This window comes from Gallus gallus, chromosome 8 (genome assembly GCF_016699485.2).
Source record: "Gallus gallus isolate bGalGal1 chromosome 8, bGalGal1.mat.broiler.GRCg7b, whole genome shotgun sequence".
NCBI lineage: Eukaryota > Metazoa > Chordata > Aves > Galliformes > Phasianidae > Gallus > Gallus gallus.
This window is the reverse complement of record NC_052539.1, coordinates 7,072,109-7,097,749: the sequence shown is the minus strand read 5'-3', so window position 1 is coordinate 7,097,749 and position 25,641 is coordinate 7,072,109. Positions and strand designations below refer to the sequence as shown.

Here is a 25,641-nt window from a genome sequence, read left to right as displayed (position 1 = left end):
CCGTACCGCGCCTGCGCAGCAGCTGCCTGTGCCTGTGCTCGGTGTTGCGCCTCGCCCTGCTTGGGAGCCCGCCCTCACTCGGGGTAGAGGCGGTGTGCGCCGCGGGGGCTGGGTGGTTGCTTTGTGCCTGCTGCTTTTACGTTTTTAACCCTGAATTCCATTATTTTAAGTATGTTTTCGGTTCATGTGGGCTCACTAGATTCATCAAAAAACCGTGTGAGTGTCAGGACTCCTTCATAGGAGCCCAGGCGTTAGGTGCTGGGTGCGTTGTGTGGGTCCTTTCAGTGCCAGCTGGAAGAATCCTGGCAGACTAAAGCAGCCTGGTTTTATGGCCCACAGCACAGTCAGCCGCAACAAGTTCCACCTGGCATGAGCCTCATTTCCCATCTCTTTGTGCTCTTCTCATATTCAGCATCGATGAGTGTCTCTATGAAGGGAGACTACTGCTCAACCTGCAAAGCCTGTGGGCTGCAAAGCTTCTGTGAGCATCCAGTCTTCAAACCTTGGGGTGCTGGTGACTGCTTCTCAGTGAAGTGGTCTGTGGATGCATGACTGCCATGGAACACTGCTGTTGTTTTCAAGGAGAAAAAAAAAATCCAGATTAATTCCCTGATTATATTGTTTGTAATTTCTTATTTCTGCATCTTTCCAGCTGATAAAATCAATCAGTAGAAAACAGGCATGGAAAATTAAACAAGGATCCAGATGCAATCAATTAAAAGGCATTTGATGTAATCAAGGGGAATCTGTACATTAGAATACACTATTAGTTGTTTAGTATATTTTTATGTTTCCCTTTGTGCTTCTTAGGTGGTCCAGATGAATGAGGTGTGTGTGAAGCTTTGAGATGTGGGCCATTTTCAATGGGATCCCTTGTTGGGATGGGTGTTGGTCACTGTCTAGGGTTAGGGTTTGAGTTAAGGTTCAACTTAGGGTTGGGATTTGGAGAGAGAGAAACGACACATCCCCATGTGAGTGGTGTTGGGAAGGGAGGTTTGACGTGTACCAGAAGCTTGACGTGTACCAAAGAAGCTTGACGTGTACCAAAAGCTTTGACTTGTGAGTCCCTCTTTGTAGGATCCCCACTTGGATTAGATGTTGGAGCTTTGAGTGGGTGGTTGTTTGAGTTGATCTCTGTACAGGTTTAGTGTTTGGATAAGGTTTAACATTTGGATTCTGACCAGAGTTTGGAAAGAGCGTGCCTTTCTCCCACGTGTTGGATCTGGTCATTGTTGGTTTAGGGTTAGGGTTTCTAGGGAGGAAGTGCATATCTGTTGTGTGAGTGGGACTGTCAAAGAAGGTTGAGATGTACCAGCAGCTCAGATGTGGGCCTTTTTTGGTGGAATTCCCTACTTTGGGTGGATGTTGGAGCTAGTCACTGTCTAGTTTTAGGGCTCGGTTTAGATTTTGACTTGTGTATGGGGGTTGCTAGGTCAAGGCCTCAACCAGTGACTGAGTAGCATGTGAGAAGGCGTGCCTAACCCAGGACACACAGGTGCAAGCAGTGCACCTGGGTGACTGGAAGTGGGTAGACCCTGGGTCTGCCCTTCCTCACTCTCATTTAAGGGAGCAGGTTCTCTATTTGGAGGTTGCCCCTTTTGGAGAGTTTACTGGCCTTTGGAAAGGGTAAGCCACTTACTCTTAGGTCAACTTCTGAACTGTATCTTCATGAATACCTTTATGAGTGTGTCTGTGTTCTGGTAGAAAGCAATATTATTGCCTTCCCTTCCTCTACAGCTTGGGAGAGGGAGAAAGCACAGTGCCTGAGGTGCACCAGAAGCTACTTCGAATCATAGAATCCCTATTTAGGGTGGGAGCTTTGCGTGTCTGGGTGTTGGAGCTACTCACTACCTAGGGTTAACGTTTGGGTTTGAAGAGAGGAACAGAACCCTTGTGTGAGTTGAACTGGGAAGAGTCTGTGAAGGAAACTGAGTTGTGACCCATTTTTGGTGGGATTCATAGTTAGGTTGTATGTTGGAGCTGGTTACTGTCTAGGGTGTGAGAGTTTTGAGAGGGAGGGGTGGTGCAAAGCTTCCTTGAGAGTTTAGAGTGATTTGTTTTGATGTGAGAAATAGAGTTTTAGTTCACATCCCCACCTAGCTATGGTAAAGTCTTCATGTGCATAGATAGTCTTTGCCATCCTGAGGTTTTTGCAGACAGTTTCCCTTACAGGGAAGTAAAGCAACTGATCAGAATCTTTGGATAGATTTTACCTAAAAACTGGTATGTGTAATGTGTGCCCGAGATCATCTTCTGGGTACTGAAGTAATGACTTTGGCATTTCTTATGCTTATTTTTAGGTCCTGTAGGTTTTTTTTATTTCCCAGATAATTATAATTTTTAGGTATTGCTCTCTTTTAAAGGTATTTTGTTCTTGCATTTGGTGCTGACTAGGCAAAAATTTCACATCTTTTAGTTTTTTTAGAAGTGCTTGTGAATATTGGGTCTCTACAGCCACGCCAGGATGTTTTCTGCCACATGTACAGGTCTGGAAAGGCTTTTTGGCTTTGCATTTGGGGTGGAGCATATAACGATCAGGACAGGCTCTTTTTCTGCTGGTAGGATAGACTGAGTGGGGGAAACACTCTGGGCAAACACTCGGAGACCTTATTGGTTCCTTCCATCTGATGTATGGGGACTTAAATTCACTACAGGGACTGGTGGAGTGGTCGGGGAAGAGGAGAGAGCTTTCAGCTTGCTCAGATTGGCTCTGCAAGTGGCAGATATATCAGAAGGGCATCTGAAAGTACTTGAAGGGTAAGAGGAATCTTTTAGTTTTTTTGTTGTTGTTTTCTTAAATTTTTGCCTGAGATTCTTGTTGTTCCTGAATGGAAAATCCCATCCATTCTTTCTTTGACATCCTGTAGTACATGCCTGCCCTTTAAGGCTCTGAAAGCCTTGCACAAACATCAGCAATCCTGCGTTAGGCAGATGTGTTATTGCTGCAAAATGTAAGGAGTAGAAGTTAATATTGCTCCTAGCCAAAGGGATTAAGGCTTCACAGGTTGTCTCCTCCAACAATATGAAACCACAGTTGCTGAAGTGAATGTGAATTTTGCCATTGACTTTAACAGTGCAAGGTTTTAACCTGCAAGTTAGTTATTTTAGAGTGCTTGTTCCTGGCAATTTCCAGTTTAGGCTCTCGTTTCTGTGTGATAGTGATTGTATATAATTACAACAAACGCTATTAGTAATTGTTCATTGTTTTCTCACAGAAAAGCTCTTTCTATGCTTTCTAATGCATCTTTTCACAGACTCACTGGTGGAAGCCAATACGGTACTACTTCCATAACAATACTACTTTATTATGTATACTAGTTATAAAACGTGAAATTCTGTGGGTAAGTAAAATTGAGCAAATACAGATGTCTGAACATTTTTGAACTATACATGCAACAAAACAGATTTGCTTCGGAAAAGACCAATTGACTTATGCTGGAAACTAATGATTTAACAAAAGGGAGCTAGGCAAATCATTATAAAACACATGTTGATCCTAACTAACAAAAGTGAAATTGCTGCTAAGCCTCTCTAGATATTCTAATGAGCATATATCGTGTCAGAAGCAGTCTTTCTTGTGGGAAGGGTTAATACATCTTGCTTATCAGACACCACAAAAGAATTAGTGTAGCAGAATATCAACTATTCCTCCAGCATTCCTTGAGAACCCTGGCTTTAGGATGGTTGGATGTGCCCACTTTTCTAACTCAGCAGTTAGGAAACTGCCAATTTCTCTGTTTCCAGTACTGTGGTAGAACTTGGCAGTGTTTGTTCTAGCTCAGAATTGCAAAAATAGCACGACGTACTGGCCCTTGGTACTTACCAAGCTCAGGTCTCAGTCCATGGCTTCTTGCACTGTATCTCCTTTTTCTCTATCTGTTTTCCTTCAGCTTTAATTTGTGTTGCTTCTGGTGTTGCTTTGTGTAACTCTTGCTATGCCCATACATATGTGTTCTACTCTGCTGTTTGGGAAGGCCTCTTGATCTCTGGAAATTATTTCCTTCCTCCATGGACTTGTTGCTGGACTTGTTTTGTTGAGACAGTTTTTCTTCAGTCATCCACCATGGTTAGTTCCCCCACTGCTCACAATTTGATCTTTCAATTACCTCTGTATCTCCTTTCTGCAACCTAGATCTGTGCTGGACCTGCGTTTCGTTTCTCCTCTGACTACAAGCCCCTTTTCTCTCCTCAGTCCCATCTCCATCCACATCACCAGGTGACGCTCTGCTGGTACCCACGGCCAGGTCCTCATCAGCTCTTGCCTTGATTATAGCAGCTTCCAGTCGTGCATCTTCCCTAGAACATCATAGTGCAACAGCCTGCACACTGTATCCTCAAGAGCTGACCTGTGGGCTGGAGAAAAGCTTACAGAGCTAGGCTGCTGAAATCTTTTACTGTAGGTTCTCTCCAGCTTTGGTTATCCTGTGCTTTACGCAGTGAAAGATGTGAGCAGGGATTCTTCCATCCCTTTCCTTAGGAGAATATTTTCTAGCTTCATAGACCTGACTGCTAGGCATTCTTTCCTAAATTCTTCCTTTCCATGGTCTCCTGTTATTGCTCATTACATGTATGACATGATATTCTCCACAATGAGTCAGTTAAACCCGCTCTTTTTAACAGCAGGGGAAAATCTCTTTATTACATGATGAAGAAGCCAAAATAGCTGTCCTCCTCTTTCATTATGCTTGACAGAAATCCATATGTCTGAGGGTTTTTTCCTCATGAATGATATCCAGGCTGAGGAAAATCTGAGATCAATTTGTGGTTCTCAGGAAGCCCTACTTAGTAATGACATCATGTTGTAACCCAGAATGCTGTTTAGCACTTAGTGCTGAGAGAAGGGATTTTGTCTGCGCTTTGTAGGGGCAAGGATTGGACTCTGGCTTCTCATTTCCAGATTTGGAAATAAAGGAGGCAGGGAAGAAGCCCTACCTCAGCAGCACAACGTACCCTTTCTCCCCACTCCTCTTGCAGGAAATTAAATCTGCTAGGTAAGTGCTGAACGGAGGAGGGAGAAGATGAACATAGCGAAGTGCTGCTTGTGAATGAGAAGCAGAGATGGTTGTCTTATTTAATTAATATAAAAGTAAAATGAAATCAGTACCCTTTGCTTGATCTCAGTGAAGATCTTCTCACAGACAGGCCATCAAGCTTCTAGTTGAAAACCATGCTAGCTGAGGTGCCGCTGGAGATCACTTACTCCAAGCAGAAGGCACTGGTAATTGTAATCTGGAGCAGAGCTAGAAGACTGTTTTAGCTGCATGGGGATGAAAAGGGTTACGGCATAATTAATAGTTGTGTTGGACTGCAATACTGAGTCTCGTTTAAGAAGTACAAGTTTAAAGCTCCTAGTCAGATGGGTCTAGAAACATTCTTGATCTAATTGATACAGTATGACTCTTTTTGCAGGTACTAACCAACCTTATACTGAATCAAGGCAAAGTAGAGTACTTGTGGAAAATCATGAATACCAGCTTTATGATCACATTTCTTACATTTTCTTTCCTTCTTCTTGAAAGCAGCTTTGCTGTTTAGGGGTCAGTGCTTCCTCTTGAAAACCTACTGGATGGATTTCCAGAGCTGCTTTGCCTTCCCCATTGGGATATTGTTATGCTGTGCTCTTCAGGCATCTGCCATTCAACTTCCTGCATCTGAAAACTGCACCAGCAATGGTCAAAGAATATCCTTCAGCCACTCCTACAAGATTGACCTGCCCACATCCTCCCAGATCAAGGTGGAAGCAGATCCATTGCAGCATGAAGGCAACAGTGGGGTACAGCTAGATCCTGGTGAGGCTGAGGAAAGTGAAGAGCAGGATATCATCTTTAGGCACAACATCCATGTGCATGCACCTAAAGGGAGCTGTGAAACTCTGGCCCATGTTAAAGATCTTCTTGAGAGAATGGAGAAGCTAGAGAAAGAAGTTGCAGAGCTGAGAGAAGTCTGCAGCCCTCAGAAGTGCTGTGGGGGAAGCCAGGGTATGTAACAATTGAAGTATCTGTTTTTATCTTCTACATATAGCCTGTTTTCTTCAGAGTTATGGGGACTGGAACCCTTTTGTAAGTGTTATGAGAGTGAAAAGCTCTTCCTGCAGACAGTTCCTGGTGATGTTTTTTTGGCAGCCACTGGCTCTCTGTCAAATTTAGCTTCTTAGCACATGGGAATAATGAACTTTCCGTCTTCATAATAACAGTGATGATAAGTGGTGAGCTTAATTTACAACCCGGATGATTCAGCTTAGAGGCTGTGGAAAGCTTTCTAATTGATTGTCCGGTGTGTTTGTGGATTTTGCATTGCTGTTGACTCCAGGCAAATGCACTGGGAAAGGCAAGAGGGAGCAGGACCCTCCTTGGACGAGGGACATGTGAGCCGTGTGATCTTCTTCAGCCCATATATAGTTTTACTTTCCCTCTAATGACCTTGAACACGCATTCTCATTGATCTGTCCCTCAGTTTATTTCCTTTTTTCTTTCTTTTCCCTGTCCATCACCCTTGCTATTGTGCATTGTGGTGTTGCTCTGGCCAGGTGTCACGCATTGCAGCGGTCATGGGATGTTCCTCTATGAAACCTGCAGCTGTAAGTGTGCAGAGGGCTGGGAGGGCAGTGACTGCTCCCGCCCCACCTGCCCCAACCTCTGCAGTGGCCATGGGCGCTGTGATGGCGGGAGGTGTATCTGTGATGAGCCTTATTTCAGTGAGGACTGCAGCCAGCAGCTCTGTCCTGAGAACTGCAGCGGCAATGGGATCTGTGACACAGCTAAAGGGGTCTGCCTGTGCTACGAAGAGTTCATCGGAGAGGACTGCAGTGAGAAACGATGTCCTGGGGACTGCAGTGGCAATGGGTTCTGTGACACAGGAGAGTGCTACTGCCATGAGGGGTTCTTTGGACCTGACTGCTCCCAGGGTAAGACATGCTTTTGAGTTATTTCTCCCTCCTTACTTTCATTCTGTGTTTCCCTTTTCCCTCTTGAGGAAGTGCTGGGCTGACCGTGTAGGCAAGCCAGGCCTGGAATCACCAAGGTCCCCTCTGAGTTTCTGTTGAGATTGTACTTAAGGATGGCTATAAGTGGCCCATGTCTTCAAGAATCGCCTGGAAAATAGGAAAACACAGGTTAAGGCAGAGCTAGCACAAAAATGTGGATAGTGGCTGAAGGAGAGGGCAGAATAATGTACAGATCCTGTAATTAAAGATGGAACTTTAAATCTGTTTCTTGACATATAAGTGAGATAATAAAATGTGAAATTATAGCTGCTGTAGTGTGTGCTGCTTGCTGATAAGGTCATTGATTTGATAAAAATCCGTTAGATGAAAGATGCATAAAGCCTTTAAGTAACCACCCTTTGAAAGCAAGGGCTTTAGGAAACTCTTAAAATACTCTATTAGTGCATCCAACATTCTCTGCTTAATGCTGGATGGCTTGGTGTCTATTCTGAAAAACCTATAATCTCCCTATAACCACAAGCTGATACTCCAGGCCTTAACGCTCAGCCTTTTACCCTGAAAGCCACCTTGCTTTCTGTGCTTAGTCTAATCTTTCACAGCTGCTCAGAAAGGAAAGGTAAGGTTTGCAGTGACCTTACTGGCAAGTCTTTAATACTCCCTGTCATCCGTCACCTCTCAGACTTGACCTGTCTGCTTAGACTCACCATCTATACAGCTTTCTAGCTCGAAGTCTTCACTGAAACAAGAGCTGTACATGGAATTTTCACTCCTCCTATCCATTCTGCACTACTCATTTTTCTTTATGGCTGCAGCACTCTTCTGTCCTTTGTGCAGATTGGGATTTGCAGCTTGGGGCAGCACCTTTACCAAGGTGGCAAGCAGAGAACTGTTTTCCCCGTGGGTCCAGCCTTGAGTTGTCTTCCTTACAGAGCACCTGCAGCTGTCTTATAGGCTGTGAAAGTGACCTGTATTCTGAGTATGCAAGTGAGCAAGCGCTGCAGAACTAATCCATATTGCACTATCCATTTTGCTGCTGTTCCTAAGCAATAGGCTTTCACTCCCAGTTAAAAAATGTTGTAAGTCCAGAATCAAATGCTTCTTGTGTCAGCACCTGTAGCCAAGTTGTCCCTTTTAAAGCTGCCAAATTGCCTTTTCTCCTTTTCTGTTTCATTGGATTAGATGTTTTGTAACCTGGGACTAAAATTGAGCACTGTTCTTTTTGTTTACTTGTTTTTAATGTATCTCAGATAATGAAAAAACATCTTGTTGTATGTTGCCGTGGTAACTGGCATGTTTGATCATCTAGAACTTACTACCAAGCATGCAACAGTATAATTAGTGCTTTGCAATTCCTTGCAAAGGAAAGTTGATGAGAAGGGCATGCTGAACAGTAGATATTGACTTGTGCTCTTTTTCGAGTTTTGGTTTACTGGCTGCTCAAAGATAGTGTTGTGGGATATTTGTAGATGAATAAAACAGGAATTTCAAATGAAATTATCCTCAGAAGTTTTTTGTTTTTTTTTTTTTTGTTGTTGTTTTTTTGATATCTCAGCATGACATGAATTTAATGAGGAACTCTGTGTTTTGATGCTATAATCAGGAATACAGGAAAGAGAACAAAGCAGAGCTGGCTACTCTCAGCAGAATAGGATTCCTGACAAGTCCCTTGTGCCATCATTGAATCTATGAATGTGCTGTTCGGTTCCTGCTCCTGTATTCCATTAGGGCCTCAGTCTGCTTCTGGAGGAGCAGCTACCTGATGGAGAGGGATTGATGAGCACAAGCAGAACCCAAGAAGGACTTCTGGCATGGCCCACAGCCATTCACCTTGGAGTGAATTAGTGGGGTCTGTGGGAACCCTTTTGCTTCAGTCCAGGAGCTTCCCTCCCCATCTCCTGGGCTTGGTACGCTCCAGGAATTACTTTCCACTGTATAAAAGGAATAATAAAATAGTGATTTTTCCACTTAGACTGACAAGGAGGTGAATGTGTGCTTTGCAGATTGACTCTGAGTGGGCTTGTGTCTCTGCAGAGCCTGGTGGTCTCAGTTTGCACTTCTTAGTGGCACTATAGCTGTCCATATGCAAAGGACTTCTGTATGATAGCCTTTTCATCCATCCTTCATTCACAGAGCAACAAGTTGTCTTCTGCTGGAGCCCACTGAAATAGAATCCTTGTGACTTCACTGAGCCCTGGACCAGATTGTTACACATCATCCTCACTGCAGTGTTTTTGTTTGTTTTTCTTCTAGTGCTTGCTCCTCAGAACTTGCAGCTGCTGAATGCTACAGAGGATTCCATGGCTATCAGCTGGGATCAAGTGACTGATGTGGATAATTACCTCATCAGCTATTACCCAGTAGGGCATGAGACACTGGAGAAACAAGTCCATGTGCCCAAAGAGCAGCTCAGCTATGAGATCACGGGTCTCCGTCCTAGCACCACATACAACGTCACACTTTATCATGTGAAGAAGGGAATTACCAGTGAGCCCACGCATCTAGAAGCAAGTACAGGTAGGAATTGACAGACCTTTCCTTCAGAGTTAAAATCTGTAGGTCTTTCATGTTAGATTTGAGCAAACAGAGTAAATGGTTTGGCTTTGCAAGCTTGGAGCATCCTGTCTGAATGCTGGAGAGCAGTACCTCTTTCCGATCGCTATCTGTTTTTTGCTGTTGTTCTCTTCTGGAGAATCTGCTTCTAGATCTGTATTTCTGGAGCTGAATGCATTGCAAATTTCCTGTGTCTCCTTTTATCTTTTCTGAATCTGACTGGCATTGACACTTCTGAATTCCAGGGAATCAACGATGTTGCCCACTGCAGGAAGCATATGAAAAGCCAACATGCTATTAAGAATAGCGCACTGTTTGACTGGATGAAGGAGGGACTTCAAAGTAGGGAGGGCATCTTTTCTAGGTAGTCATTTGCCAGCCATGCCTACAGCAGCAAACTTTCCTCACGGTCTCCTCCTAGGGTTGAATGAATCAGATGCTACTGAGAACAGCAAGCTGGGCATGGAAAGACTGAATTTGAAGCAGACTCTCTATAACTGAATGCCATTTTATTAGTAGCTGGTAGCATGCTGTCTGCCTTCACTTGACAAAAACATGGAAAAGTTGTTTTTTTGACATTTTTTTTCTTAGTTCTAGCATAACAGGTGGGAACTGAGAGCCAGGGAACTCTTGAATCAGAATGTTATCATGGATGAAACTACTCCTGTTGAAATAGTGGTTGTGCCATACTCATTAAACTCTTAAGTTTGGCTGAGCAACTTCTTATCTTATATTCACCTTTTGATGCTTGTGCTGCTTCTTCCTGGCACACTTTTCTGTCCTTCCCAGTCCCATCTGCACTCAGTGCCATCTGGGTGACGGAGGAGATGGAGTATTCCCTGGAAGTAGAGTGGGAGAACCCACCAACAAATGTGGATTATTACAAGCTGAAATTCAGATCCCTTGTGGACGTGGATGAGAAGCAAGTCATGGTACCCAAAAGCAGTGACCCCAAGAGCAGACACATCATGACTGGTGAGTACTTCTGACTATTCCATATTGGGCAGGGAGAAGTGGCACAAGTGATTTGTTTTGATCGTAGTTCTGACATGATCCTTTTCTCTCGTGTTCTCCTTCACCTTGAGACCGGAATGAGATCTGCTGGGAGTCCTTCCACTGCGATAAATTTTCTATACACTGTAGATAACAGCTTTCAAGACAGCTTTAATTCTGTCCTTGTTTAAAAAAAAAAATAAATAAAGGATATCCTTCTATTTCAGAACTGGAAATACTAATGTTACAGAAATCTTCACTTACTGTAGTTAATATGGACCCTAATGACAAGACTAGACCAAGAATGCTTCCAAGGAATTCTCAAGACAAAAGAAAGTTTAGATAGATATCCACATTTTAAATGCTTCTCTGCTACAAACCTAGACCTGGGGAGACTAAACAAAATAGCTTTCTTTAAGAAAAATTACCTTCTGATTACAGGCCTGAAACCTGGCATGGAGTATGAGGTTACTGTCATACCTGTGAAAGATGATATAGAGGGTAAACCATCCTCAGTGAGTGGCAGGACAGGTAGGTGGAAACTTCCTTTTGTGGTAATGGTTTTACTACAGGTTTTGGGGACAATTCTGTCAATGTCACAGTGTGAAAGGTACTCAAGTTTACTGTTTCTTCATACTGCTGTCAGGGCTGCTATTACCTCATTGAAGCTTGTCTCCGTTGGTTCTAAACCTAGCCTTTGGTTTTACAAAAGGGTGAGGGTGCTGCATCTAAAGATTGAAAAATGTGAAATCAGTTCTGATAAACCTGAGTTTGTCTTGTAAATTATTCAATTAAAATGAAAGTTTCATAAAACTTACAGCCTCCCCACTGTCATTTTAAGGCTGTGCTTCTTCCATATAGCTTCTTGTTATTTTGAACTCCCATGAGTTGGATTTGATCCTTGCGGATCCCTTCTAACTCCGGATATTATATGCTATTGTGATTCTGTGAACAATCTTGGCTCATGTTTTCAAGCTGTTCTTCATAAGCATGGGGAGGCAGGAACACTTTTTGAAAAAAAAATAATCCACAATGAGTAAGCCTGCTCACTTTCTTATATAAGCCTTGGGATTTAGAACTAAGACAAACACCAAGGGTATTGCAAGAGCCAACGCTAAACTCTGATTCATCACCTAAAATAGGAGTAGCCTGGGGGAGTTTGAGAGATGGGTCTGCAGGGTAGGCAGAAAGGAAGGAGCAACAAATGGCTGACACTGAAGACAGGGAAAGGAAGGATGCTGTGAGGACAGCAGGCGTGCAGGTAATGCCGAAGTTATTACTCAAGGAAGGTGAGACACGTAGATTTCAAGACCTTTCTGCAGAGAGTAAAGGAAGGTTTCATCTAAAAGGGAGAAAAATCCTGATTTCTTCCCACACTGACCATACCGGTTCCTTGAGGATGCATTTCTTTCTCACTGTCATCCAGGTGACTATGTTTTAGCTGTTTAGAGCAGAAACATAAACGTGCTGTGAGAGGTATTGTAGTGATTTAATTTAGATGGAGTTTCCTAATCCTGCATTTCAAAATGCTGTTCTCAGGAATTGATAGCCCAACCAATGTGGTGACAGGTCGAGTGACAGAGGACACAGCCACTGTCTCATGGAATAAAGTTCAGGCTCCCATAGACAGGTACATGGTGAGATACACCTCAGCTGATGGAGACACCAAGGAAACAGAGGTAGGCAGTGAAAACAGCATCATCACCTTATTGAATCTGAAGCCAGGCATGGAATACACCATCCACATCTGGGCAGAGAAGGGACCCCATAGGAGCAAGAAAGCCAGCACCAGAGCTCTGACAGGTAAGTTGCAGCGGCACCAGGAGTAAACTGGCTCTGAATTTCAAACACCTTTATTAATTTGACTTGTTTCAGTACAGCTTCTGTATTGCACAAGTTTTAGTGAGGCAATAAAATCATTTCATTCTTATCAGTGTGACTGACAGGTCTTCAGCTTAGCAGAAGGTTCTTTGTTTTGAATCCTGTTATGTGCAGACACTATGGCTTGGCTCCAGTTTTTGTCAGTACAGAGAATGGTGAAACACAATGAAAACTAAAGCCTTAGAACAATGATACATTAAAAATGTCTTAAAAATACCATCAACCACCTCCAAGCTGTTCTTGTGACTCTTGTGACCTTGCCCAGTAGTAAAGTGAGTTCATGCAAGTGTTGCACAGTCAGTCGTGACAGTGTTTGTTGAAAAGGAAAAACTAAATGTATTGGTATTCATGGCATAAGGTAAGAATTGTGTGGGGAATCAAATCTCCTTAACAGGACAGTCAAGTGGTGATAGGGATCCTCATTTGTAAAGGCACGTGAGCAGCATCTGCAGCTCTATTGGGAAACCACTCAAAGCACTGCTTTGCTCAGGTTTTTATAATCAAGTCTGATGTGTTCTCATGTGGCCATGCAGGAGCAGATCCTATTGACTATCTACAAATGTCTGTGTGCATACAAGTCTTTCCAGATCTTTGTCATAGAATAATTTCCCAAAGCTTATCTGTTTTTCCAAATATATGTTAGTCCAATAAAATATACTGCCTCTGCCTATAAAACTTACATTGTCTTTAGACCATTGTGACTACCACAGTGCTATACTGAAACCTCTAATGAAGAGTTTTACTTACAGGGATTGACAGCCCAACTAAGCTGTTGACTGACCATGTGACAGAGAATACAATCACTGTTTCCTGGAACAAAGTCCAGGCGTTAATAGATAGATACAGAGTGAATTACACCTCGGCTGATGGGGATACAGAGGAGAGAGAAGTGGAGAAAGACGAGAATGTTACCACCTTGGCAGGACTGAAGCCAGGCATGGAGTATGTTATTCACATCTGGGCAGAAAAGGGAGAACAACAGAGCAAGAGGGCCAGCACTGAGGCTGTGACAGGTAAGAGGGCAGTAGGTTAAGAGTATAAGCTACAGCCTGATTTTGCCTTAACACTGAATAAGTCTATCATTTTTGTGGCAGAGGGAAATTCAAGCTTAGGAGACACAATCTTTGGGTTAATGCATCTTGCTGTGAAACCCATTCAACTTTATCACAGAGAGATCGTAATTACCTGTATGTACTATGGATAGACTGCATGGTGATTACTAATAGTGTATTAGTAGTCTTCACCTGTGAAAATGATGCCATGCCATTCTAGCATCTCTCGTGTATTTGTCTAGTCTTATTTCAATTTGTTGGTGTATCCTTTTTCAAGGACCATTTTATTCTCTCTTATGTGGTCAGTCCTGGTAAGGATGATATAGTGCTCTGCCCGTTGTTGGCTTATAACGTTGTGAAGATAAGTGTATCCACTACAAGCAGTTGTAAGCATTAACAAGACCCATGCTGTAAATCAGGGACTTGCTGAAAAGGAGTAAAAGAGTACCTGGGTCTCTTAACAACAGGGAGAAACCAGCCCCAGGGGGGAAGAAGTCTTGTGTTGTCACAGCACAGCCTGTCTTTGACAAGTTGTATTCTTGACTTTTTCCTCTCTGCAGAAATTGACAGCCCTACTCACCTGGTGACTGATCAAGTGACAGAGGACACAGTCACCATCTCCTGGGACAGGGTTCTGGCTCTCATAGATAGGTACGTAGTGAATTACACCTCTGCCGATGGTGATACTGAGGAGATAGAAGTGGCGAAGAACAAGACTGCCACAACTCTGGTAGGACTGAAACCTGGCACTGAATATGTCATCTACCTCTGGGCAGAGAAAGGAGTATGGCAGAGCAAGAGGACCAGCACTGAGGCAGTGACAGGTATTCCAGAAGAATTCTTGTGGTTCTACCCTATGTTGTGAAGGTGGTCCATTTCTACCCTGTCTGCTTCCTTCTGTTTCAGCGTGTACTAAACAGCAATTTATCTTGTGCCCACCTATGATGTGGAAACATTCATACCACAGGCACTTCAAGCTTCAGGTAGAAATACTGCCTCCTCTCAAGTCAGGAGAAAAGATGTTAATTAATTCTAGGAACTAACAGCTGATCTGTGAATTTAGAAACTATCAGACCAGTGTGAACTTCATTATGCTTTGCCAAAGCACTGTAGCCCTCACTTACCACACCAGCCATACATGCTGGTTTTGGTCTTGAGGTATGCTGAGCCCTGCAGGTGTGGCTGAGTGCCATTCCACAGTATATAATACTGCTGTTGAATCCTACTTACAATTATGTGCCACTGATAAGAATGGCATTAGCCAATGATTCAAGGCTTGGAAGGAAACACTCCCACTTTATTCATCTTCCATAACCCAAAAGGGTGAAGAATTTTTTGAGCCCAGAACCAGTATCAGTTCACTTCATATCGTGGAGGCCTTTGCTTGCAGCATCTGGATGCTTAGTTAAGCTGAAAACTGTCTCACTGGCAGCTTCCTAAAAATGAGGAAAAGATAGAGAAGATGAGAGGTCTCACTATCCTGATTAGCTTGAAGGCAGACACTGTGTACATCATCTGTGTCATGGGGCTATAGAAAGCTAAAGCTTTTAAGAGAAGCGTGTGTGTTTTAGCTACTTATACTTTACACTTTATTTCTTAGAATTGGACAGCCCAAAGAATCTGGTAACCGACCAAGTGACAGAAGACTCAGCCACGATCTCCTGGGATAGCGTCCGAGCTCCCATAGATAGGTACATTGTGAGCTACACTTCTGCTGATGGGGGCAGCAAGGAAATAGAAGTGGGGAAGGCCAAGAGCACTACAACTCTGACAGGACTGAAAGCAGGCATGAAGTACACCATCCATCTCTGGGCAGAGCTGGGAAGCATGCAGAGCAAGAAGGCAAGCACTGATGCGCTGACAGGTAACTGTGGGGAGAAGAGAAGCAGAGTAGAAGAACCCCACTCCTTTGTTAATTTACATTTCATGATCTCTCTTTGCACTACTGGGTAATGAAGACGTCCTGTGGTAAAACCATTCTGGAGATAAGTGCATGATTGTAGCCTGACATAGCAGAAATTGCTATTAGAAGCTGCTGTAGAAGAGACAGATGTCAGAACACAGGAGTGGTGACAGTTGAGTACTCAGCTTATTTCACTTCTTAAGCAAAAGCGTGCAGTGCTTAGTATGCTGCTGTCAAGTCTAACAATAAGAGAAGTTTAACAGCCAAAGTTAAAACCATCTTAGAGGCAGTTAAAAATAATGGCTTGACTCGTGACCTTAGACTGGTCATAGGAGACTGCAAAACAGGCTTAAATCTATCTTGTTCAATCAGCTATAAGGATGATGGTGTTCTGGCAGTATTTCAGGGTCGCTCCATATCTGTTGGCCTTGCTAATGTGCTTTTTCTTAGTTTCTGAGTCAAGCTGGTGTGAGATAGAAAGGATAAAGCTTGAATTCAGGGCATGGTGCCAGACAGATCCCCAGTGCTTGCAGAGGTCAAGGGCAGCACATGGAAATAAAGGGAGATCTCTTAAGGCCAAATGTCTAAGTTTATCTTTAAATTGAAAATTGAAGGAGCATTTAAGCAAATTGAAATGTTTTTTTGAACTAGAATGAGAATGGATGCACGTGGAAATTTCACATGAATTGAAACTGCCCAGAGAGGAATGCATTTAGCTTTAGTAGGGGTGTTTTAGAAATATCTGTGCCCATTAGAAAAAAAAAGTGCTTTTTTTTCCCTCCCCATCTTGGTGGTATTTTTCAAAAAAATAAAAACATGACACCTCTGGTAAAATAATCCAACTCCTGAAAAAACAAACACATTTTTAACTCTAGGTGCTGGCTGCTTATTCACTAACATTCCTAAGATATGCTGTAGCATGGAGCTGTTCTGCAGTTACATCCTTCACCTGGGGAAGCTGCAGGAACAGTGCTGTAAAATTCAAGTACCGTCTAGAGGCTGTGCTTCCCAACACTTGCTTCTAGAGTTGGATTTGGCACCTTTTAGCTCCCTCTTCTGTCCACCGAGTGCTACACATGTAATGAGTATCTTTAAGAACTGAGTAATCAATTTAAAGCAATTGTGTGGTGGTATCTTGTATGAAGTAGGAGCTAATTCATAATGAACAAATGCTTGACTCATGAGCCCAGTGAATGGTAGATTTGATTTATAATGAATAACTCAACTTTTAAGCAACACATTGTGTCATCTTAAGAGTTAATGTCTTTGATTCAATTTATCTGGTGTTTTGATTTTTTTCTTTTCTGTTTTTATGTCTTTTTTAAGCAGTAGCCCCATACTCAAGGGATGTAGACAAGCTGTACTGTTCTATTCTTCTTGTTTATCTAATAAAGGCCAAAATATTGGGCTTGTTTTCCTCTGTGGCCTTTTCATAACTTGTAATATTTCACTGTTGCATTATAATCATTGTTATGATTATTCTCATAACACTCTCCATTATCTGAGAAGTGTTATTGCTTGCTTATACAGAGAAGAACTGAACCAATGGGCAAGCTAAATGGCATGCTTGTCACCACCCGTGGAGGTCTGTGGAAGAGCAGGGAAATATTCTGAATTATTCAGTTGTAGTTTGCTATAAACTCAGGCATACTTCAGGGCTGGAGCACTCTTCCCTCAAGGCCAGCACTGCCCAGCAAATGCCTTCATTCTAAAATTTGGAAGGCCAAACAGACCTACTGCTTAAGTTGTTTTTTCTAAGATGTTCCCAAAACACCAGAATAGCAAGCATAGGATGAAAATTTGAGAGAGGCTGCATCCATTGTTATTACTTCCAGCTGAGCTTAGCAATTTGGTTTTATCATGAGGGAAGCACTGGAGCCCTGTTATGGGTATCTTATAAGACATGCTTTTTGACACCTGCTGTGAACTAGCATTGCTTAAAAATAATTCTCAGACTTCCCAGACAGATGAGTCAGGAGCTTCCAGGCCCTGGGAGTCTCTGTACAGCTGAGCCAGTTGCAGGGCTCACAAAACCACAGACCACATCTGTAACAGATCGTGCCATGGTTGGTCTAGGCTTCTGTTGCTTCTTGTAAACTTCACTGAGGGACTTCTGTAATTTCCAGATCAGGCATTGGAAAGCTCAGCCCAAGTTTGGCACAGGAATTACTGTCCTTCTTTTATGCAAAGGGACTTGAATTTTCTTTTCTTTTTCAATAGAGATTGATCCTCCCAAGAACCTCCGTGTATCAGATGTGACTCAGTCTACTGGTGTACTTACCTGGACTCCTCCTACAGCACAGATTGATGGCTACACTCTGACCTACCAGGGTCAAAATGGCACCAGCAAGGTACAGTGAATTCCTCAGCCCTGCAGAGCTCAGTGACATCACCCCTATGGTTATAGGCTCTGACATTTGGATCTTGTGGGTATATGGACCACAGGTAAATAATTTTGAGGTGGAATCTATGCTATTATTTGCCTGGGGAGGCAGATCCTAAGAAAATGTGCTACTGTTATGAGTAGAAGCTGTGGAGAAACGCTGTGATAGTGGAATACTACTTTCCAGCAGATCTTCAGGATGTAGAGAATAAGTTTACTGCGTCACTTTTCTTTTCTAACTTGTTACTACATGAAAAAGCAGCTCTAACCAGAGACACAGTGTCTTCAGTGTTCTGACAGTGTTTGTTGAGACTCTGCATCAAACCTTCCTTCTGAGAAAATGGACTCCATGTCTTAAAGATACGCAGCTAATGTATGCCTAATGTATGCCTGAACTCTACAAGAAAAGCCTATAAATAGTTACTGAGTGTGAGGCACTGTGGTTCAGAAAAGCTAAATGTTGTACAGAGTTGGGTTGATGTGCAGTCTGTTTTATTTGGCAGGAAGTGCAGCTGGGTCCTAGAGAACAGCAGTTTGTGCTGGAAGGACTGGAACAAGGAACAAAGTACACTGTGTTTGTGATGGCCTATAAGGGAGACTACCAGAGCAGAAAGACAGTTGGTACCTTCTCAACAGGTGGGATTTGGTCTTGGGTGTTGCACTTGCTCCGTGGGCTCTGCAGCGGTTGTGTCTTATGGTTGAGGTCAGAGATGGGAGTTCCTGTTCTGGGAAACAATGTGATATACTGGGAAAGTATGTGATCAGAAGCAAATTGTCTGGCGAGCTGAAAACTTGTCTTCTGGCTGGGTTCTGTTCTAAGCCACACTGTCTGGAGGCTTGGAATCCCAAGAGGAAACTACCCACACTAGTCAATGCTGCTGGCAAACCCTGCTGGCCAAGTGCAGGGCAAAGCCTCCTGGTGAGTTGCCAGTGGGCAGGAGAGAAGATAATGGGCTAGGGATTTTTCAACACTGTGGCAGTAATGATAGGCCAGCAGTTGTGTAAGTACTGTTGTTGTCCTGAATAGCTGCCTAGGTTGTTTCCAGAGAATAGGAAATGTATGCCTGGATGCTGGCAAGTCAAACATTCTTATGCCTTGATGTGAGTGTCTCTTATACTGAGCTGGTTCTCACAGAGGCTGCCAGTTGTGGGTCGGTTGTGAGATACGCAGAAAATGCCTTTTTACTGGCATTCCCACCTTCACAAACCAGGGCTTCTCTTTCTGCTCTCCCTGTGACCCAAAGCAGCATCTCTTGCAGCCTCTGGTGATCCCATCCATGCTCCAGCTTCTGAGCAGTGGGGAAGGCTGCCAATGGCTACCTGCTGATGCAGCTGGGCACTTTCTTTATTTCTCTTCCAATACTGTTGTCCATAAGAGATTCCTTGGGGTGTGAGATGTCTCCTCCAGCTTTGCTCTCTTCTCCCAGTTAGCTTCCTCTACCCATACCCTGCGGACTGCGCCCAGATGCAGCAGAATGGAAACACCTCCAGCGGCACGTACACCATTTATCTCAATGGCGATGGCAGCAGGCCCATGCAGGTGTACTGTGACATGACCACCGATGGAGGCGGGTGGATAGTGAGTGATTCTCTGCTGCTTTTTAATTTTTTTTAATGAGCGTAATCAAGTGAACCTGGTATTGAGCTTAGCTGATGTTCCTTTTTGTCTGCTATGCTGTATTTCAGTTCCTCCCGTGATGGAGGAGCATGTTTTAGGAAGGGAGTGGATGCTGTTGTACCCTTTCAGACTGACAGTAGGAATGCTGTGGGAGGTTGGATGGCTCGGAAGCAAAGGGATGCTGAACTTTCACTGCTTGGTCACGAATGTGACTCAAGGCTTTTATTATTGCTGATTGAGAGCAATGCCAATTTAACACGTTACCTCTCATTAGCTGAGGCATACAAGTTGTCTATGAAAGTGCAAGACAAGGTAGTACAACTGAAAAGTCTTTTGCAATGAGTTGACTAAGCTCTATTATCTCATCTTGACCACTGTAAGTTTACAGGTATGGACAGTTAATGCAGCTCAGCTGATGATCATATTTTAAATGCTAGAACTGTGAGCATGTCCCTGGATTGAGAGAAACTGGAGGCAAAAACGCAGACACTTTGAGGTGGGGAATTTGTATAAGGGTGAGATAATGAATCTGAGATTCTCTGATAGCTGACTCCCTACATGAACAAATAAAAATATCTTTATTCTCTTCTTCACCTTTTATTTTCAGTGACCCACTGAAATGAACTGTGTGTTACTGCCCATGGCCCACGGATTCTGGTGAAGTTTAGAAACCTAAGTGTCCCTGTGGGTTTTGACCCTAAGCCTTATTTATCCAGGTGCTGAGATCACACTGGGATTTTTGCTGCCCCCAGGCATTTGTGGAAAAGTGCAAAATTTGCACTACAAAGTACTCACCCCAGGTGTTTCTGTGCAGCCAGAAAATGGCAATGAATCCATATGTACCTTGCTCAGGTGCAGCATACCTTTAACTAGGTGTATCTGCTCCCAAACACTTCACCTTTCTGCCTGTACTTGGATCAGGATGAGGATTTCTCACCCCCACTCTCCTTGACTCTCATATGTCTGCCATGAGCTCTCACTCAGCAATCCTTGCCTTGCAGGTGTTTCAGAGGCGGAGCACTGGTGAATTGGATTTCTACAAACGCTGGAAAAATTATGTGGAAGGCTTCGGAGATCCCACTGGGGAATTTTGGCTTGGTACAGTACAAGGGTGTGACTGCTGAGGAGCTGAAGATTAGCCTTGTAGAGGCATCTAAATGCTGAAATAGTCAGACCCTGCTGAGTCTGCAGTCCTGACCTGTCAGCTTTTATGTCTTTCCTAGAAGTGCCATTTAAGCCATGAGTATCTCTAAAGGCCAGTTAAGTCTTTCCACCAGTATCTTTGGTATTTATAACAGTCCCAGAACAAGGCTAACTCTGGAAAGATTTATTTCAGGCATGCATGCTCCTATGCAAGGAAGAATAAAGAAACTACATTAATGAAAATGTACAGTCCAGGCTATTACACAAAACATAGCGTGCTCAGTTGTTTTTTGTTAGATAACTGCTTGCATCAGAGAATGCAGCCCTAAATAAGCCAGGGTCTTTGGGGCAAGAGTCTTTGAATGTTCTTGGAAAAATCATGTTGCACAGTCTGTTCTGTGCTGCTTTAAACTTTTTTTTTTTTCCTGACATTGCAATCTCTTGCCAGAAAATGGGATAAGACAGCATAAACTTGGCACAATGTCATGACAGCATCAAGCAGGATGGGAGGCAGGCAGGAAATAGCTGATTAAACCAAAATGGCCACAGGGTGAGATTCCAGGACTGGAAAGGTGAACAGGCCTTTCCCTTTTAACAGTAGTTTTCTTCTTTCTAGGTCTTGACCAGCTGCACAATCTCACAAGCAGCAGCCCCAGCCACTATGAGCTACGGGTGGATCTGCGGACAGCCAATGAGTCTGCCTACGCTGTCTATGACTTCTTCCAGGTTGCCTCGAGCAGGGAGAGGTACAGGCTGTCCGTGGGGAATTACAGAGGCAATGCTGGTGAGGAGTGCCTGAGACTTGTTTTGTCTGCTCTGTACAGGGGAGCAAGTGCTGGGATTTAGGCATTTGTTTTGCCAGTAGCATGGGAGCTCATTAGTTCAGGTTAGATTGCATGTCCCTCTTTTTGAAGAGAGAACTCTGTATATCCCAGGAGGACTGAGGAGATGTCCCCCCCAGGCTTGTCTTCTGCTGAGGACAGGATTAAGCTGTTCTTTCACAGGGAAGAGAGCTGCTCTGTGACCCAGTGAAACACCAGCTGAACAGGCAGACTCAAAGCATTTTCATGAGATTAACAGTGTTTATGGAGGAGCAACTTCTGGGGCTCCCTAGCTGAGAAGTGCAAAGAAAGTGGCTTTTGTTCAGAAGGAGGCTTTGCTAAGCAGTAGTAATCCTGGTGCTGGCTTCTGCCACCGGTAAATCCTTACCATTGCTGTTGTGTTCACAGTCTTCCACTTATCCTTTGTTATCCTACTGCCCTGAGATCGAGATCTTCAGGCCCAGAGGATTCAGTCCTTGAGCATGCCCTCTATTAGCAGCCAATTAGAAATTATTTTCTAGATCTGTTGCGTGCTGTTGCTTTTTCCCTGACAGGCCTGCTGTGTTCTGCCTAACGAAGGCTGCATACAATGCTTGGGCTGAGCCACCACACACCCTTACTCCTATCCATGTCTGTAATCCTTTCTCTTAGGAGACGCGATGACTTACCACAATGGCTGGATGTTCACAACATGGGACAGAGACAATGATGTGGCTCTCAGCAACTGTGCTCTGACACACCACGGTGCATGGTGGTACAAGAACTGCCACTTGGCCAACCTCAATGGGAAATATGGGGAGAGCAAGCACAGTGAGGTGAGTGGCAGAGCTTTGTGTGACTGTCAGGCTGTCAGCTCTTCTCTCTAGCCTGGGGAAAACATATTGGGAAGGGGGGTGCAGCGGGTCAGATTGTCCATGCAATCTCATGCTCATTTCATTTTAAAGGAAAATGACCCATAAGGAAGCTCATGGATTCTCCTAGGATCCAAAGGGCTTAAGATCACAACCTGTTTCTTGTGGTGGACAGAGACACCTAAGGTGGAGCTGTCTTAATTTCAGAGGGGAACAGAGAAAAGAAGTCGAATGCTTTCAGTGCGTGCCTTGGTGTACATCTCATTGTACAGCCTGATTTTGTGCTGGAAGATAACTCAGTCCTGTTGAGTTTCAGGTTGGATGGACAGAGATTTAGTTCTGTATTTGGAGCATCTAGCATACTGACTGTGGTTACAGTAAAAATCTGGTGGAAAACAGTGTCTCTGTTTGTGGGAGGATTAAATGGCATTAGAAGGGGGCAGTGGCAGACTCCAAACACCTGGTCTAGGTGTTTTGCTAAAAGAAATCAAATGGTCTTTTTGCAGGGGGTGAACTGGGAGCCATGGAAGGGCCATGAGTTCTCCATCCCTTTTACTGAGATGAAGATTCGTCCTCAGTCTTCCAGTAATGAGTCAGTCCTGGCAAGGAAGAAGAGATCTCTACCAGGAAAAAGGAGGAAGATCAGGTTTTAAATTGTCCTCTGTGCAGGACATCACACAAAGGTTATGATTTGGTATTTCTTCACAAAATTAGGTTTGGATGACTTTCTCCAATACTTTGGAGGCAACTGCTGACCAACTTGGACCCAGAGGTCTCCGAATCTGCAGCCCAGCCTGTTTCCAGCCTTTGGAGCTCCTGATGGGTGCTCTGTCAGAGACTCAGAGGGGACTTGTGGGTGGCATGCCACTAGTAGCTTTCCTGGTTAAACATGACAAGGACTTGCTTGATCCAATGTATGCAACTTTTATGAATTGTTCATAAAACAGGCTTTAACACATGTTATTGTTTCTCAAAACCCAGCTTGCTGACTCCTCTGACTTCTGTCCTTCTCTAATGTCATCCAGTTCAAAATGAATTCTTGGAAATCTGAACTCACTGAAAAATGAAATCTTCCTAATTTACATTAGAGAGTTTTTCTGAGGCTGTCTCCTCCCACATCTCTTGGTCAGTGGTACTCTTTTCCTTTCCCTTCCTCATTTGGGGTGCAGAATTTCTTACTCTTTCTCCAGTCAAAGCACTGAGATTTGGGAAATGTTGTCAAGCTGCTGTCGACAGGCTTCATTAACGCAGGCAAAGTCTGTAGTCTGGGTTCCTCAACCTCCAATATAATTTCTTTCCAGGGTAATATCTTGGTCTATATTTAGCTTGTCTCTTCTTATCTCCCAGCCAGAGAAAAGCCTGAGGAGACATGCAGTAATGTTCACACTCCCAGGTGATGCCCCAGAGAAGGTAAATGTAAGGGCTGCACTCCTCCAAGCTTGTCTCACAATCACAGACCTCCATACAATCCTTGCTTGATACAGACTGCAAAAAGAATTTTCCATGTGACCATCCCATCTGCCACCCTCTGCTTTTTCATTAACAGTGTAGATAGATAGCAATGTTGAAAAGATAATGTTTGTCATCCAGCCCTAAAATTAGCATCACAGAACTAAATTGATCTGCACACTATCACTCGGCTTTTCTTTCAGGGTGTCTGGAGATTCAGGTAGGCTCCAGTGGCTGGTTTCACATTTAGCTGTTGTCTTTATGGTCTGAGGAAAAAAAAACAGTCTTACTTTCTTTACCTGAGCAGGTATTTAAATTCTGGACCACCAGCTACAGGCAGGGGAGAGGCAGGAGCTCACCAAATGATGCTTACTTAAAGGCTTGCTTGTCTGAGCAGATTGGAACATGATTGTCCTATGCTTTAATGGCCTTTTCTATCCCAGTACTAAGCTGACTAATACATTTTAAAGAGTCCTCAGACTCTGAAGAAGCAATAAAATTGCAGATAAAGGAGGTCTTAAAATATTTCTGTTTTCCTTGCTTTGGGCGTCAGAATTATTATTCTTTCTCAGTTTGAACTAAGCTTTATTTACAGAGGTGGAGCAATACCCAGCCTGTATCATTGCAGAGCAATGTGGAAAAACTAGTGCTGTGAAAATTAGGTCTCTGGAATTTCCAAAACGGGGATGGGGTCTGTGTGTTCTCTTCATTACTTGATACTGCAAAGAAAGTAACTGATCTTTGGCTGCTAGGACTTGGCTGAGGTGAGCTAGCCACAGAGTTGTCTCTCACAAGTGAGGTCTCAATTCTTTGTCGTACTTTCATTTCTGTGCTACTTGCATGGTTGGGCAAGCAGAGACTCAGCTGAGCTGCATTAGGATATCCATACCCCTTGGCGTAAGGGAAGGAGGAGAGGAAAATTGCACTTGAACTTGCAACTCTGTGTTAAGAGCATGAGGGAAGGAAATGGGAAAGGGAGGGAAGAGTATTGTGCTGAAGCGATTCCTCTCCTCTGCCCAGATGGGGACAGGTTTCAGTGTGTCAGTCAGCTAGAGGGCAGGTGACTAAGGGGGACCTGAGGATTAAGTGCCTTACACTCAGCCCCTCTAAAAGCAAGCTTATGCTCTAAAAGGCAACAGATGTGATCTCTCTCAGCAGCTCTTTCGTGTGCGCACTGCAGAGGCAAAGCTTGATGGCGTTCCACAGCTGAATCTTACCTGGGTGCAGAGAATATTCTCTTAAGAAGGCTGAGCTGTGTTTTTTAGAATGAAAAGAAAGCGAGGCACTTTACCAGCAGTTTCTGAAGTGGCACTTACTTGTTTCTCTGAAGTACGGGCCTGTCTCCTTCACTAGGAAGGGTAGTCAGGGACCACTGCTTATGTGCAAAGCCAGTGTTCACAGACAGCCACAGGATGGCATCCTCTCTTCGTGCTGCTTTAGGAGAACCAGTCCTCTATCCAGCTGGCCTCCATGGAAAGATGTTTTTGAGGGCTAATCAGACTGTATCACAGATTTAAAGGCTGGGGCTGCTCTGATAAAGCTGTTTCTTTGCCTGCAGGCTGCTCTGGTTTAAAGACTTGGGCTGCTTGGAGTAGTCCCATTAAAAAAAAGAAAAGAAAAAATGCACATCCTCCTAGTGCCCTTGTTTTATTGCTATACCTGATCCCTAATGCCTTTGGGCCAGAACAGCTTCTCAAAGCCTCTGCCTTGCTGTGAGATCACTTAAGTTTTGTAGACAGAAGGGTTTGCAACATGCCTGGGGCAGAATTTGAATCCCAGAAGGATGTGCTGTCTTGGTATCACTGAGTTGACCAGGACTATGCAGCTGATGGGCCATGTGAGCCCAGCTCTTTTGGGCTCAGCATGACCACTGCTCCATCCAGAGGGCTGGACTCTCTGCAAAATGCTGCGGGTGGGGAGAGGTGGCTGTTTCCTAAAGGCATTGGACTCTGAAGGGTGTAATTCAGCATTCGCTGGACCACAGGAAGAGGAGAAGATGGGAGTGTCTTACCGCACTGGGCACTTGGTTGGAAGGTAGCCACCCTACTTCTGGT

General features: G+C 43.9%; 1 protein-coding gene across 3 annotated transcripts; it reads left to right on the top strand.

The window, feature by feature from the left end:
- Positions 1 to 70: 70 nt before the first annotated feature.
- TNN (tenascin N) lies at positions 71 to 24,112 on the top strand. Of its 3 annotated transcripts, none has more exons than XM_040705263.2 (18): positions 71 to 214; positions 2,655 to 2,757; positions 5,523 to 5,978; positions 6,527 to 6,904; positions 9,194 to 9,457; positions 10,283 to 10,468; positions 10,928 to 11,017; positions 12,026 to 12,289; positions 13,117 to 13,380; positions 13,980 to 14,243; positions 15,020 to 15,283; positions 17,543 to 17,673; positions 18,209 to 18,341; positions 19,133 to 19,284; positions 20,325 to 20,421; positions 21,083 to 21,250; positions 21,939 to 22,102; positions 22,645 to 24,112. In XM_040705263.2, the coding sequence occupies exons 3-18, from the start codon at positions 5,567 to 5,569 to the stop codon at positions 22,789 to 22,791; spliced, it is 3,378 nt and encodes a 1,125-aa protein (XP_040561197.1). In that variant the 5' UTR covers positions 71 to 214; positions 2,655 to 2,757; positions 5,523 to 5,566; the 3' UTR covers positions 22,792 to 24,112. The 3 variants fall into 3 exon arrangements, with proteins under 3 accessions (XP_040561197.1, XP_040561198.1, XP_046754215.1); XM_040705264.2 differs by having other exon boundaries at positions 71 to 481; XM_046898259.1 differs by having other exon boundaries at positions 71 to 1,895.
- The last annotated feature ends 1,529 nt before the right edge of the window (positions 24,113 to 25,641 follow it).

Excerpts from the sequence above, each read along its gene's own strand:
- TNN (XM_040705263.2), top strand. The coding sequence starts at position 5,567 with ATGGATTTCCAGAGCTGCTTTGCCTTCCCCATTGGGATATTGTTATGC. Across the intron at positions 15,284-17,542 it reads AAGCACTGATGCGCTGACAG|AGATTGATCCTCCCAAGAAC; the intron begins GTAACTGTGGGG and ends CTTTTTCAATAG. Across the intron at positions 20,422-21,082 it reads CACTGGGGAATTTTGGCTTG|GTCTTGACCAGCTGCACAAT; the intron begins GTACAGTACAAG and ends TCTTCTTTCTAG.